The sequence below is a fragment of the Heteronotia binoei genome, chromosome 21 (genome assembly GCF_032191835.1).
Source record: "Heteronotia binoei isolate CCM8104 ecotype False Entrance Well chromosome 21, APGP_CSIRO_Hbin_v1, whole genome shotgun sequence".
Taxonomy (NCBI): domain Eukaryota; kingdom Metazoa; phylum Chordata; class Lepidosauria; order Squamata; family Gekkonidae; genus Heteronotia; species Heteronotia binoei.
Window position 1 is genome coordinate 54,241,199 of NC_083243.1, and position 15,924 is coordinate 54,257,122.

Here is a 15,924-nt window from a genome sequence, read left to right on the forward strand (position 1 = left end):
TATCTTCCAGTTCCCATTCCACCCTATCAAGAATATGGTTTGTTGTTGTTCAGTCACACAGTTGAATCCAACTCTTTGCGACCCCATGGACAAAGTCACGCCAGGCTACCAAGACTATGGTAGTTAAGCACAAAATGAAGTTCAGGGTGATATGTGGCACCTTGTGTCAAGCAGCACCAGAGGCAATGAAACCTATGTGAAGAAGAGAATGGTAACATATGTCTTTTCTGTGATGTTTGTGGCTAATAAGAATTTGCAAACAATGCTAACTTATGAGAAAGCCAGCCAACCCAAGGATTAGCTAATACAATCTGTTTTTTTTAATAATTTATATATAAATATATAATTTTATATTGTTTATAATTAGGCAATCAATTAGTTCTTTCAGCATAGCAGTTACACAAAAGATGATCTCATCCTAAAAAGAGAAGAGAAAGGAGCACACAAAAGAGCCATGTATAGATGACCCAGAGGCACACAGTGATACCATTAAAGAATCTTACTTTAAATATAAGGTATTGCGGATCCATGAGACCATTACTCCGATGAAATTGTGTAAAAAAAAATCAGCTTATTTTGGCAGAATTTTCAGGAGCAGATAAAGGACAGGGGGTAAAATAGCCCCATTGAAGGATCTGGTGTCAGCCTTTGCCCAGATTAGTGCTTCTCATCACAAAAAGGGCCAACAGACAAGGGAGTGTTTTTGTAAGCTAAAGGCAGCCAGTTGCCTTTCCATTTCAGCATATGTAGAATTCTGTAGTTTCCCATTAGTCAGGTGTATTTCTGTACATGCTCCACTTTCAGCTACTTCTTTGGTTTTTCCAGGATGTTCAGGAATTTCCCTCTGGTCATTTCTCTAGCTGCAATCAAGAGAGAAAAACACCCTATAAAACTAGAAAAGTAGATACATTTTAAACGCTTAACCTCCTTTGTGAAAATTCATGTAAACTGGCTTTCTGATCCCAACAGGTAGCAAAAATATATAAAATGAAGAAATAAATCTGTGCTGTAGTTTAGAGTTCCTAGCAGCCTGGAAATGCAGACCAAACACTGAGAACAACATCAAAGCTCAGCCATAATATACGCAAGCTGTCTCATTTCATACTGTACCCACTTCCTTTATTCCTGCTGCAGAATAAGAACTCTTTCAGTTTTTCTACTATATCCATCTATGAATAGAATAATCTAGAGCACCATTGCTCCTCCGCAGGGGCATCTCTTCCTGGATGCTATAACCCTTATATTATGGACCTCTGTCTCCCTCCATTTCAAGATTACTTGTCCCTGGATGCTTATGATCTTAAACATAAATGAGATAGAATTTTCATTCCCTCTTGGCAGTGATGCTCCCTGGATGCTATTAACATAATGGGGTTTATATTCCCTCAGTGTAGCTCATCTATGGATGGTGTGTTAAAGTAAAGTTTATAGAGCTTTGCTCTACGCCCTTGCAGCGTATTGTCATTGCCTGAATGTTTAATACAGCAAGGCAGGGCTTATATGTTTCTGTATGCATCATCAATCTCTGGGAAGAGCACTGCAGGGTTTTACATAGCTACTTTTCTGCTAAGTATTTCTGACTTGTCAGTTCTATGATTCTATTGAAGGTAATCTAGTGTTACGTATTTCAAGATAAGATAAACTTCTTAAAGAGAACAATTTCCTTTTATGCGGTCTTCTCAATGTTTGTGTCATGAGTAAAATGTCCAGCAGCAATAGGGGGTGGGGGCTTATATACTGCGAACATCCCTGGGTGTGCAACTACTTTAGGGAACCCCATCAGCAAGGCCCCTACAACCCTCTGCCATAGCAACTCTTTGGACACATAGGGCTGAAACACTGTGTTGATGATCAGAATAGCCTTTGAATTGAGGAAAATGTTTTACATCAGCTAATTGAACCCATTAATCAGGCAACTTAAAAAAATAGTTAATACAACTAACAAAACCCCTGTAGGGAATGCATACATAGTTACAGAAGCACAGCTCAGTGGAAGAGTCACGTTTTGCATTCAGGAGGTTTCAAGTTAAGTTGCTGACATCTCCAGCTGAAGGATCTCAGACAGCAGGACTGGAAAAGATCCTTCTCTGCCTGAGGCCCTGGAGGACAGCTGCCAGTCAGCAGTAACATGGAAATAAGACAGATTCAGTCAATATAGGTTATTGCTTCAGTCAATATAGGGCAGCTTCATACAACCATAGATGGACCAATAGGTTCACTCAACATAGCACAGCTTCATACATTTATGTCTCATTTTCTAAAATAACCCATTATGAAATGTATGTTCCTCATCAAAGAATAAAAAGGTTACTGGAATCCATGATGTTTAAAAAGGCTAAACTTGGGCTACATTGTGCCTAAATAATGCCTCTCTCTTCAGAACTACTGTCTGATACATAGTGAGTTTTAGTCACATGATCTTTAAGTAATCAATTAAGATTTCTTTTATCAAGTGACAGTCCTATTTAGAGAAAGTAAGGGAGGGCGAGGGGGAGAGGAGCCCCAGCAGCCAATCCAAAGCATGCAATTTGCAAAATGCATTGCAAATGCATGCTTTGCAGGGCTGTTGTGTAGCTGATGGCTCGGCTAATCCCCCAGCAATCAGCAACATTGTTGTTCTTTTGTTTACTTGGGTATCCAAGTAAACACTGTTCTCTGGCCAATCACAGAGGAGTGGTATTTTTTGAAACTGCTCTGTATAGGTTCAGAGAACCTAGATTCCATTCCATTGCTGCTGTGTTGGTGTGTGAGAGAGATTGTGCTGCGCTGGCCCTTGGCCTCAGCTGCTGCTCCTCTCTCTCAGCCTTGCCTGACCTGCCTGGAGAAGACATCTAAGGTAAGACAGTCTTGGGGTTCTTGTTTTTATTTTAGTTAGGATAAAAGTAAAAGGACTTTTTAAGACTCAGAGTCCCTTATCCAGATTTGGGTGGGTGGGTAGCTTATTTGGGTTTAGGGGGTTCTGCTGGGGGTGGGGTTTTTTCCCAATTTGCCTATATCTTACTTTAGTGAGAGGACTTTTAAAAGTGCAGTCTCTTTTTTACTTTTTCTGATTTGGGTGGCTTGGATTTCTTGGGGTTAGGGTGAAGGTTTTTTGGGGGGGAGGAGTTGGTTGAGTTTCTATATTGTTAAAAGTAAAGTTTTTTACTGTTTTAAAAGGATTCTGTGTTTGATTTGTTGCTGCTATGTTGTGCTGCTGTTGTTCCTTTTCTCTTCTGGTTCTGGTTCTTGGGGGGGGGGCTGTTTGGCCTAATTTTTATTGTTAAAAAGTTAAGTTTTTTAACAGTTGAGTTTGTTGGTCTTTTCTTAGTTGGATTTGTTTGGATCTGTTGTTGGTTTTGCATCCTGTCCTGTTGTCCCTTCTCCTGGTTCTGGTTTTTTTTGGGGGGAGGAGGGTTAAAAGTTAAGTTTCTGTCATGTTTTGGGTTTTTTTAATCACCTCTGGTTGGTGTGAGGAGGTTGGTGTGTGGGCTGTATGGGATGGGTCACTTTCATGTTTTTATAGAGCTATTTTTGGAGTCTGAGGATGCTTTTGGTTTGGCTAGGGTCACTAAACAGGCTGCCCCACTAATAAGGGTGTTTTTAGGGATTGTGTTTTTTTTAATTTAAAAAAAATTAATCCAGTTTAGGGCTTTATCTTCTTTCAAAATTCAACTAGGCCAGATAGGGGCAATTTAAAAAGATTTTAGGTTTCTCATAAAAGGCAGCGTGACCACTAGGCCACATCAGGCTCCCTTTTAAAGAGACTAGAGTTGCAGTGCATTTTGTTTTCAGCCACTGAAAGCCGGTGCATCCTTAGATTTCCATAGGGTAAACCACAGTTTCTCTTACAGGGGACACCTGATGTCTAGTTTGCAAGGAAATCTGGTTTGTCCCAGGATCTAGTTAGAAGTTTAACTAGGAGGATATAACAAGGATTGCCTTCATCTCAAGGTAGCCTTTTAAAAACTGTAGCCAGGTAGAAGGAAGGATCACCTAGTCTCCTAAACTTTACCAGACTACTACTACCCCAACCCAAAGAAGGACAGGTTAGGGACCAAAAAAACAAACAAACAAGTTTTGATGGGAGGGTTTTTAAAAAGAAGTCAGGGCACCTCTTGGTTCAGGGTACAGTGTAGTGAGTTAGGTTTGTAAAAAACCCCACTCTCAGTTCAGGTTGTGTGAGACTGGCCAAGGGTGACATGAGTGACAGGCAACAGAAGAGGGGCCCTGGGGGCAAGGCCAAGGAGAAGACTAGAGGGGTGGAGGGGAAGGGTAGGGGAAGACCCAGTTCCCCCCCTCACTTGTGCGTAGGGCCACTCCACAGCCACCTTCCAGCGTTCTGAGCTCTGGCTGGAGTGTGATGAAGAAGGCCCGCCTTGGCTGCTCGAGGCTGCTGCTGGGGCGCCCCCAGCAGAGGTGCCGTTAGGTGCTGGTACTGAGCAGGGATCTGCTGCTCGGGCAGTATCTCCTCCAGCTGATGTCGCTTGGCCTCAACAGCCAGAGGAGGGGCAGCAAGAGCAGCCCTCCTTAGAGATGTGCTCTGGGGACAGTTTTCTGTCCAAAACGATCACCCCAAGGAGGGTGCAGAGTGTTGTGCAGGAGCTGGAGGAGAAGCTTGTTGAGGAGGACCAGCCCCCTTCTTCAGTTCCTTCGGGCACCAGCAGTCCTTCAGGGGATGGCCAGGAGGGGAGGCCGCATGGGGTGGAGGAGGAAGAAATGGAGACACATGAGGTGCCTCCATCTCCACCCACTTCTCCCCGGCGGCCAGCTCCTCCTGCCACCCTGAGACACGATGTGTTTGCCCCGAGCACCTCACAGGAGGTGGCTCCGGAAACCCAAGCTACTGGTCAGCTTGGGCATCCGTACACCTCCAAAATCTGGAAACATTTCCAACTTACGGAGGATCCACGCTATGCGCAGTGCCAGCTGTGCAGGGCCCGGATCAGTTGTGGGTGGGACCCTGCCCATCTGACTCTGGGGGGATGTGGAACCACCTGCGGAAGCACCACCAGGCGGTGCTTCTTAAGGGAAAAAAGCAAGCTGGTGCTGCGGTGCCCAAGCAGCCAACACCACCCAGTCAAGAGGTCCGTCCCACCGCGACTACCTCCACAGCTCTCCAGGAAAGTTCCGCGACAGGGCAGGGATGCCAGGCATCTCTGCCTGAGATGTTTGGTGGGGGTGGCACCTGTGTGCCAAGAGGGGGAATCAGGTATGGCAGGAGGGTGATTGCCTGGAACCTTGCCAGGTTGGTCACCCATGGACTTCCATTTTCAATGGTCAAGAATCCCGGCGTGCTAGGGTTGCTCGAGTACCTGGCGCCCTGGTACAAAGTTTCTGATAGAACCACCATTAGCAGGATCATTGTGCCATCTGTTTTCAGGGCGACCAGATCTGTGGTGAAGGAGCATTTGTCCTGTGCTGCTGGGGGACTGTTCATTTCACCTCAGATATCTGGAGTTCTCAACATGCGTTCGAGGGGTATCTCTCCCTGACTGAGCATTGGTGGCAACCCAGTGAGCTGCAGGGTGGGGATGGCAGTAGCAGCAGGCAGGGTCAGGGCTGCCAGGCCGGTTATCGCTGGGCCTTGCTGCACGCTGAAGCAGTCGACGTGCCGCACATGGCGGACACTCTCAGAGCCATCCTCTCACGGCAGTTAGAGGGCTGGGTAGGCAGGGACATCTCCACGGGCTTCGTGGTGACTGATGGTGGTTCCAACATCAAGGCGGCTGTCCAGCATCAGGGCCTAAAATGCCTTCCTTGTGTGGCCCACCTTCTCCACCTCGTGGTTTAGGATGCATTTGGCCAGACAAAAAGCCAGGATTGTCAGTATCTAGCCATGACCCATGAGTACTGACTTCTGCTCCAGAAGTGTCGGCACATCACGGGTCACTTCTCACACAGCAATACGGACTTGTATCTTCTGTGTGAGAAACAGACACTGACAGGCCTGCCAGGGCACTGCCTGATCGGTGATGTCAGCTCATGCTGGAACTTCACCTGTGTCATGCTGGAGCGCATGGTGGAGCAGAGAGCAGCCCTGGATACCTTTGTCTCTGAGACGAGGGTCTTTCGGGATGAGAACCGTTTCACCCAAGAGGATTGGGAGGACATTTCTCAGACTGTGAAGGTTCTTGGGCCCTTCAAGACCCACACAGAAATACTCTTGTCTGATACGGTGAACATCGCATCGGTCGTCCCCATGGCCCACATGGCCCGTGAGGACCTGGCCTCATTTCTAGTGCCAGCTCAAGGCCGTGCAGACGTTCTTCCGTGCAGCGGGCCCTGGTTGTTAGGCTGCAGGAAGGGCTTGAGGTCCGCTTTCAGACTTTCACCCAGGATAAGGTCTACATGATGGCGACCATGTTAGACCCGCGCCTTAAGGGCACAATCGCTGGCGAGACGAGCTCTCCCAGAAGGTCGAGAGCTGCAGAGTCAGGGCGGGCCCAGTGCCGGTAGCTGAGGAGGAGGGGGGTAGAAGCAGCTCATCTGCCACTTCCACTGCTGTTCATCCCCAACCTCCCCGGTTAGGCAGTATTTTCCCACCAGATGCACACCAAGAAGAGTGCCGAGATTACACTCATTGGGCGGCTTGTTGGCCTCTCTGGGAGTGGTAGGCCCCTGAGAGTGGAGACAGGTGCGGTGATGGTGAGGGACTATCTTTCAGAGCCCAACGAGTCGCAGGAAACGACTCCTTTGGACTACTGGGTCATGAAGGAGGCGGTCTGGCTGGCCTTTTCCTCCACGGCCAAGGCGTTCCTCTCATGCCCACTGACGAGCGTGCAGAGCGAAAATGTCTTTTCACATATGGGCAACATTGTCTGCCCACACTGGGATCACCTGCAACCCTGGACAGTTGTGCAGTTGGTCTTCCTGAAGGTCAACTTGCCTCTGTTCAGTTCCCCGAATGTAGACTTTGAGAGTGAATGAAGTGAGCACCTACTTGTGCCTGCATCCTCTCTTGGTCCGCGCTTGGAAGGTGGTTGTAAAACACTCTCCCACTAAACATAGACTAGAGTCCAAAGACAGCCCAAAAACTCACTCACAAATTGATTGGAAGTGCAACCCCCCACCCCTCATCCATCCCCAAACCAAAAGTGAATGCTGGTTTAAAATCTGCAAACCAATCCAAATTTCCCCAGTCCCCATCCACACATGCCTAATAATACTAAAAGGGCCCTTACAGCCCCCAACTGTAACCAACAGCACCCACAGGCCCAGCCAGGATAACCCAGTATTTTTTTCAGGGGCAGGAGGAAGAAAGAGGGAGGCGCCAGTGATGATGACAGGCAGCCAGCAGCCATACCAATGCTGAGGTCTCTCTAATGGGACAGTGATAGCTGGTGTGTTGCTGCTAGCTGAGAGAGAAGGAATGGTTCCCTTCCTCTCACACAATCTGAGGCCCTCCAAGTGATCTTCCTCATTTGGGGTGCAACTCTGATTCGTCTCCTCATGGTGCACCCTGGGTAATGCAAAAGAGCCTGGGCCAGCCAACCATCCATCACTCAAGGTTTATATTGGTTCCAGGCAATGCTTCTTGCTTTGTGTCAGATACAGAATGATGCGGAGCTAGGTGTGATCCACTGCTTCTCTTGTTTGAGAATTGTGTTGTTTGGGGCAGGGCTGGAGAGCTGGCATCTGTAGATTGTATGTACTGTGGCAGGGAAGCTGGCATCTGGGTGAGAGACCCAGAACCAGCATGCCTGTTGTGCTTGGCCGGCTATCCCCACATTGTTTGGGGCAGGGCTGGAGAGCTGGCATCTGGGTTTGCTGCAGCCAGGTCTGCAGAGCAGACCTTGAGCAGATTGTGTTTTCTGTGGCAGTGACATTGGCAACTGGGTTTATATTGGTTCCAGGCAAGCAGGGTTTGTAGAGTAGATAGAGGGATGTAGTGCATTTGGGTCCTATAGAGATTCTCTGGTGTGAAGTTAGGTTTGGCTTTGGGTGTCCCAGGAATTGGACCCCTGGTCCAATTTTTTTTTTTTTTGGCCTTGTGGGTTTTGTGTGGGACAGTGCCCTGAAGCTGCACAGCAGTTTGGGGGGCTCTCCTCAAAACCCCTGCTCCCCAGAGCCACTTTTCCCACGATTACAGTGGGGGAAGTGGATCTAATTGTTTTTTTCTCACCATTGGGAACACTGTTCCCTTGTGGGTTTTGTGTGGGACAGTGCCCTGAAGCTGCACAGCAGTTTGGGGGGCTCTCCTCAAAACCCCTGCTCCCCAGAGCCACTTTTCCCACGATTACAGTGGGGGAAGTGGATCTAATTGTTTTTTTCTCACCATTGGGAACACTGTTCCTTTTGGGGTGCCCACAGATGGGTGAAATCTTTTTGGGCCAGGGGGGGTTGCATGTGGGGGAGTCCCCTGAAGCTGCCCTGCAGTTTTGGGGCCTCTCCCTTAAACCCCCCTCTGGCCAGAACCACTTTTCCCACAACAATTATAGTGGAGGAAGTGGCTAATTGGGCTTTCCCCAGCATTGGTAGCAATGGGCCTTTTGGGGAGTCCAAAGACAGGGACCCCATGGCACAATCTTTTTGGGACTTGGGGGTTTTGTAGGAGAGAGTCACCTGTGGGTTCCATGCAGTTTTGGGGGTTCTCCCTCAAACCCCCTGCCCTCCAGTAGCCTCTGATTATGCCCTATGTTGCCATTGAGTTCAATGGCCCATAGGGTATAATGGTGGGATAGGGGCACCCTCTTTGGGTGCCCCTGGAATGGGAACCCCTGGCCCAATCTTTTTGGGAATTGGGGGGTTCGTAGGGGAAAGTCCCCTGCAAATTGGGGGGCTCTCCCTCAAACCCCCTCCCCTCCAGGCGGCTTCCAATATACCCTATTTTGCCATTGATTTCCATGGTCCATAGGGTATAATGGGGCCCTATATTCAGAAATAGCCGTATATACGGGAGATATACGGCTATTTCTATCTCCCATATATACGGCTATACCGAATACCGGTATTCGGAAATATACGGGTATTCCGAATATTTTGGCCCTGTATGTTTCCAAATCCAATTAATTATGATTTTTTTTTGCACACCCCTAGTTGCAATCAGTGTTCTCTCTAAGCTGAGTTAGCACAGATTTTTAGCCTCCAGCTCACACATTTTTGTCTTAGCTCAGGAAGGATGACCCCAGAGCAAGCTAATTTATGCCGTAGCTCACAACTGTAATGCTAGTAGCTCACAAAGTAGAATTTTGGCTCACAAGACTCTGAAGCTTAGAGGGAGCATTGGTTGCAATACTAATTCCCCACAACAGCCTTTCCCCCTCCCCAATATTGTTTTGCCTAGGGGTCATTTCACAGAAAAAGAGGTGCAGGAGCTCATTATCACAACTCATTTGCATATGCCACACACTCCTGACATCACCAGAAGCTATACTAAATTATTTACCTATACTAAATTATTGCTTCTTGAATTATAATTATCAAAATAAAACCTTACTCACATCATACTTTTTCAATTACTTTTTCTTATGTGGCCACAGTGGCATGAGGAAGATTTCCATCTGTCTTAGGGTTGCCAGGTCTGTGTTGGAAAATACATGGAGACTTTGGGGGCAGAGTCGGGAGAGGGCAGGGTTTGGGGTGGGGAGGGGCCTCAGGATGGTACAATGCCATAGAGTCCACCCTCCAAAGCAGCCTTTTTCTCCAGCTGTTGGCTGGAGGTCAGTTGTAAGAGCAGGAGATCTCCAGGCCCCACCTGGAGCTGGCAACCCTTAATTCTGTCTGCTTTATATGATTTGGTTATTTTCTCATTTTTTGTGGGGGAAATATTAGAAAGTTTGTCAAATCTTAGAGTTCAGCAAAATTCTCACAGGAGGTTTAAACAATGGAGTACAGAAGCAAGTTTTTTTTGGGGGGGGAGGGCAGTTATGAAAGAAAGAGCACATTAAATTTAGAAGTTCTGGACTGCCGCTCCTGTGAGCTCCTGCCCAAAATTAGTCCTGGTTTTCCCTCACACAGCAGCTCTGACACTCTCCTCCCTGTGCTTGCTTCTCCCCACAGGAATGAACAGCAGAGATTCATTTATGTAGGAGGAATTAAATGTTCTCAAGGATAGTATTCAGGTTCGGCTCAGCCTGTTCCCTTGCCCAGTTGTTAAGAATCAAGCCTGCATAGCCCATCCTGGCTTCTGCTTCTCAGTCATTAAAGCAACAGAGAATGTTGACATCTGCTGAGGCAAACAAAAATAGTAGAGAAAGGGAGAGATCTAGAAATGTGGGGTATTTCAACTACAGGATACATACAGCTGTGATTGACTGGGCCTCTCCAAGACTGACAGAAACTCAGGCCACTTCAGTTTTTTGAGGCCCTGGCAGTGATGAGCACCCGACCTTGCTACCACTGCTGCCAGAGGAGAATATTAGTTCATAATGCTCATTACAGATGATGTGGCCTACTAATGGGACACAGGTTTTATGATAAACATCTTCTTTTAATCCTGTCAGTGTACCTCTGTGACTGTATGTGTAAACCTCATTTGGAGAGAACGTTAAAAGTCTAAATTTGAGGCCGTTTGTGAATGTGAGGCTTAGGCCAGATAGCCCTGCTGTGATAGGCCCTTGTGATGGACACACAGCATGTGGAGATGCCTCAAAAAATGAGAGCAAATTGCTTCGGGTGAAATATTACTTGTTACTTTTGTAGAACAATATTTGAGTCCAGTGGCACCTTTAAGACCAACAAAATTTTATTCAAGATAAAAGCTTTCATGTACACACACTTTTCTTCAGATAAATTGAAATGGAAGTTAAAGTTCATATATAACTTGACAGATGACTCTACATAAGTGAACAGCAAATTAGCATACAACTTAATGAAGAAATTTTTACATATGCAAAGGCCAAACACCAATAACAAGTTAGGTTTATACGGTCATTATTTGGATTTAATTGGGGGGGGGGAGGAGTGTAGCAATAAATAGGAGCGGCCCTAGGGGACGCAGTGCCCTAGTCAAGGCCCTGCTTCCCCACCACCCTGCTCTGCAGTGCCCACCCAGCCACCCACACTCTTCCGCCCTCCCCGGTGGGCAAAGCTGGAAGAAGGTGGGGAGGATGTGCAGCCTCTCTGCGGTGTTCTCTGAGCACCACAGAGAGGCTATATGCAAGCCAGCTGGCGTCACTCCACCTCCTTTCTGGCGTCCTCCCCTGGGTTTGCTTGTGGTCCATGGGGAGAGGGTAGAAGGGTGTGGGGTGGTGGGGTGGGCACTGTGGAGGAGGCTGGTGGGCAGCATGGCAGGCATTTGCTTATGGTACAGAGCAAGGAGGGGGAAGGGCCCAATACAGTGCCACCCTGGCCCAGCACACTAGGCAAATGCCTATTTTGCTTAGTGGCAATAAATATGTCAAAACAGGAGATGTGTAAACTGAAACCAAACAAAATGGAGGTTCTCCAGAAATTGATCCGTTGTCCACTAATAATTCAAGAATTATCTTTTGCATATTGAGGCAGTGGCACCCCTCCACGCATAATTTAGGGGATGGGGCTGTGACTCAGTGTTGATGTCCAAGGTTTAATGCTATGAATCCCCAGTAAGTACTAAGCATGAAAAGTGAAAGACCACCCCCTAAATACCTGGAGAGCTTCTGCTAGGCAGAGAAGACAATAATGACCTTGATAGACCAATGGTGTGAGGCAGTACGGTAGTTTCATACGTTCCATATGTACCCAGAGGTCAATGTCAGGGATATCAAATAATTTTGTCCCAGCTTCAGCTGTGTTCCTAGCTGTTGATCTTTTATTATCTCTCAAAGACATCATTCACATTTTGTGGAAGAAAGTAAATACAGTTTGCCACACTAACAAGGATTCTGATAACCCTCTAGGTAAGATGATGGATTGGGATGTGGCAGAGCAAGTGCGGACATTTCTGGATGAGACATCTGACCAGGCTGAGTTTCGGGACAGAAACACTACTACTGTATATCTCCACTACAGTTGGATAAGGGCAATACATTGCCGCTGATAATTGCCAGACCTATCAGTAGTGTTTGATACAGCTGATAACCATTTGATATAGTTGACAATGATCAAACGCCATCAATTATGGGGGTAAAAGGGACAGCCCTCTAACAATTTCACTCATTTCTTGCTGGCAGGAAGTAAAAGATTTTTCACAGGTGAGGTAAAAACAGCTAGCTGTGACCTAATGTGTGTGTGCGGGGGGGGGGGATTCCAAGGATCCATTTTATCCCAAGTGCTCTTTAATCTGTATGTAACCCTTTGGCTAAGGTCATCAGGAGCTTTTAGAATGGGCTGTTGAAGCCTTCAGAACTGGCTGTGAATTTGCTGGGTCATTGTCTTGAGACTATGGTTAAACGGCTAAACTTACTCCAGACAAATAAGTGAGCAGCAACTCATGAAAGTTCATACCCTGCCACAAATTTTGTTAGTCTTTAAGGTGCTACTGGACTCTTGTTCTTTTCTGCTGCTACAGAAAGGCTACCCATCTTGAGCTATCTCTATCTTACTCTAGACAAGACAGAGGTGATCCTGGTTGGGTAGGCAGAGCGCTTTGCTAGGTTGATCTACTTGTCTTATTTACTTCATTTATATGCCACCTTTCATCCCAGTGGAAATCCAGTGCTGCTTATATCATTCTCCTCTCCTCCATTGTAGCTTTACAACAACCTTGTGAGGTAGGATAGGCTGAGAGCGTCAATGTGGCCCAAGGTCACCAAACAAGCTTTCAAAGCAAAGTGGGGGTTTGAATTTGGATCTCCCAAAAGCTAGTTCCATACGATTATCACTACTCCAAAACTGGGGCTAAGCTTTCTCTAGTAAACAAATTTAAGAGCCGTGGAACTGGCATTGTCTATAGATAAGCAGGTCAGTGCTGTTGCTAGAAGCAACATCTTGCTCATAAACTGGCCTCTTATTTAGACTCTACTGACCTAGCCACGCTATTCCATGCTACCATACCCTCCAGCTTGTACTACCATAATGCGCTCTATGTGGAGCTACCTTTGAAGATATCTTGGAAGTTTGAACTGGTAAAAATGTAATGGGAAAAGTCTTGTTGGGGTTATCTGCTTAGAACATATAATGCCCATGCCATGTCAATTGCACTGGTCCCCTATTTGCTTTGGGGCCTAATTCAAAGTGCCACTTATCTCCTTTGAAGCCCTTCATGAGCTGGAGCCTTCATGCCTCTCAAACCGCATCTCTCAATTTATCCCCGTGAGCCGCTTACACTTCTTAGACAGTCTTCTCCTGGTGGTACCCTCAACTATCATTATCTCCTGGCAACAGTTAGGTCACAGTCTTTCTTTGTGGCAGGTTCATTCCTCTGGAATGGCCTACTGGAGCAGTACAGCAGACATTTTCACTTGGTGCATTCAGGACATTGTGTAAGGCTGGTTTATTCCAGTAAACTAAAGAAATAAAGCATGATAAAACTATTTTGAATAAATAAGGCTTAAGTCTCCCACAACACCCTTGATTAAGGACCAGTTCATAGCAACATTAGGTGATGATATGTGGGTTAATATGTGGGCTGAAACAACATAATTAGAAATTGGTCATATGAGCGACCACATTTGGATTCCATTTTATTGCACCACCTCAATATTTAAATACATGGCTTTAGTGACAACCAATACACAATTACATTAAGAAAAAGGAGAATTCAAAGCAATCATACGACCAGTTTGTAACATGCCCAGAGAGGAAAAAGTCAAACCACATTCACTCATCTTACACCTCATTGTATGACAATGGTTATGTAAATTGGCCCTTGCTATGTGAGCTGAAACAAGCAAGTACTTTAATAGCTGTTTCATCCAAATATTCTCAGAATGGGAGATAGGATTGCACATATCTGTGAAGTTCAGAGGCAATAAAATGTAAATTTTTCTGTAAAAAGATAGATGATAAAGAACAGTCATGTTCTTCAGTCATTTCTTGGGGTAAAAAACTCAACTTAGAAACATAACCACCGGAAGTTTGAGGTTCTAGAAATTTCATGTTGAATCAAATTCCACGCCCTATTCTTGCTGAAGTAATGTCAAACTGCTGCATTATCAGCTGATGGAGTGGAAGTTTTCCACAGCACCAGTCCCATATATGAGATATACGAATGTGTGACAACTATGCGCCCCTGAAGAGGGCTGCACCCTATAAATCAGACTGTGAGCACTGACTAGTTCTGCACTCCAAGTGAAATTACTGTGAGTTGGGGGCTGCTCCAGAGCACGTGCCCTCCTGTTCGCTTGTCATCGGAGATGTTAACATTTCTGATTAATTCACAGACCTCTCATTTTATTCTTCATTCCTTTATCCTTGCTATCTTGCTCGGCTACAGCTTAAAGATTCTTACCAACCTGCTACAATAATCACCACCCGCTCACCCTCCCCCCCCCACCTGGTGAAATTGTTTAGTGATGCCAAACGCGCTTTTAATTTGCAAGACATCAGACACAGAGGTAATTTATACCAACATCTGTTCATTTCTGACTTCTGAAACAAACTCGCACATGCTGCTACGAAATCCCATTAGGAGCAGGAGACAGCCTTCTGCTATTCTGTATTCCTCTTCTCCATACACACTAAGGAGGCAACTAGGCTCTAAATTTTAAAAGGTACAATACAAAATGAAGGGAAAGTCTTGATAGATATCAAAATAAGCCCACTGTCATCTGCAAACACCATCCAAATTGCAAACAGAAATTCCTGGATTTTCCTGTCTATTTTTCTTGTATGTTGCTGCAGTTTCTCAAATCTACATACACAAGAATCTAGATGGTATACTCCTAGGAAAATTAAGATTGGCTAGAGCTCAGTTCCAGTCTCTTCTTTCTTCATTCAGAATCTCCCCTCCCAAATATGGGTGAGATACACACACAAAAAAGTTTCTAGTGGTAAACATTTCGTTATTCCTCAGGAGGAATTCTGTTCCAAGAGTCTCAGAATTGTTTTGGTATAGATGCAAGCAAGAGAAAGAAACTGCCACCTACAACCTAGATGAAATTGTTGCCAATTTCACACAATAATAGCTGTCATCACTGACTACCCAGGAGAACAAGGGGAGCCAGTTGCAAATGGTTAAACAAAATTGTCTTGAAAATCTTGGGAATATTTTTAAATGGTTGCTTAATCAAAAAGATTTGCCTCTTGGAGTTGAGACCTCAGTGCAGATTTCATTATACTAGCAAACAACTACAAAAATCTGCATAGCACTGAACACAAACATGAATCGCCATGTCAGGGCAAAATTTACTATCTATCCTATGCAGTGCATCTATCACTAAAATACAAAATCAACAATAGCTATGACCGCAATAGCTCAGTTACAAATTAATCTCCTCAGCTAGATGGGGAAGTGGGGGCACTGAAGACCACAGAAAATACCAATTTAAGATGTAATCGGCCTAGGTTACAATAAAAGCTGAGTATCTGAACAAATCCACCCTTGCCCAGGAACAGCCATTGGGTTACTATAAATAACAAGAGGCCCCAAACCAGGAATTAAATTTTCTGTCTCATAATAGAAGGATCTCAAACCAGGTAGTGAAGACAGGAGGCAGAAGCCAAAAATGAAAGCTTAATTTTCCTGTTGCTGGGAGGGTGGAGCACAGTTTAATATAATCTCCTCTCTGGAACTTCAATCCCTCAATCCTATATTTAGCCTTGTTGCCTTGGTCTTCCTTCCCACTACAAGTGTCCCCAAACTGCCTCCTGCAGTAAATTTTGTGGCTGCTGGTTGAAGAGATTCAGTAGTACAGATTGATTTCTTGCAAGTGAGGAGATGAGGGATTACCAAAAGCAGCCCTGGTTAACAAGATTGGGTACAGAATCTCTTGCGAGAGCAGCCCACTCTGCCAGCGCTTTGCATCCTTTCACTATGACATATGGGTTTCATTACACAAAGATTTTCCCGATTTTAACTTTGAGGAGATTACATTAGAAACTCAGGGCTATCTTTATATCTGTAGCAATTTAAAGGTTAAGTAA

The 15,924-nt window shown here is 45.6% G+C and overlaps 1 protein-coding gene across 1 annotated transcript in view; it reads right to left on the reverse strand.

Moving 5' to 3' along the window:
* Nucleotides 1–297: 297 nt before the first annotated feature.
* LIN52 (lin-52 DREAM MuvB core complex component) overlaps nt 298–15,924 on the reverse strand; it is an 86,943-nt gene continuing 71,316 nt past the window's right edge. Inside the window, exon 6 of the mRNA XM_060262238.1 lies at nt 298–860. Coding sequence (XP_060118221.1) covers nt 805–860 — 56 coding nt within the window. The 3' untranslated portion in view covers nt 298–804. The remainder of the gene's footprint in view (nt 861–15,924) is intronic.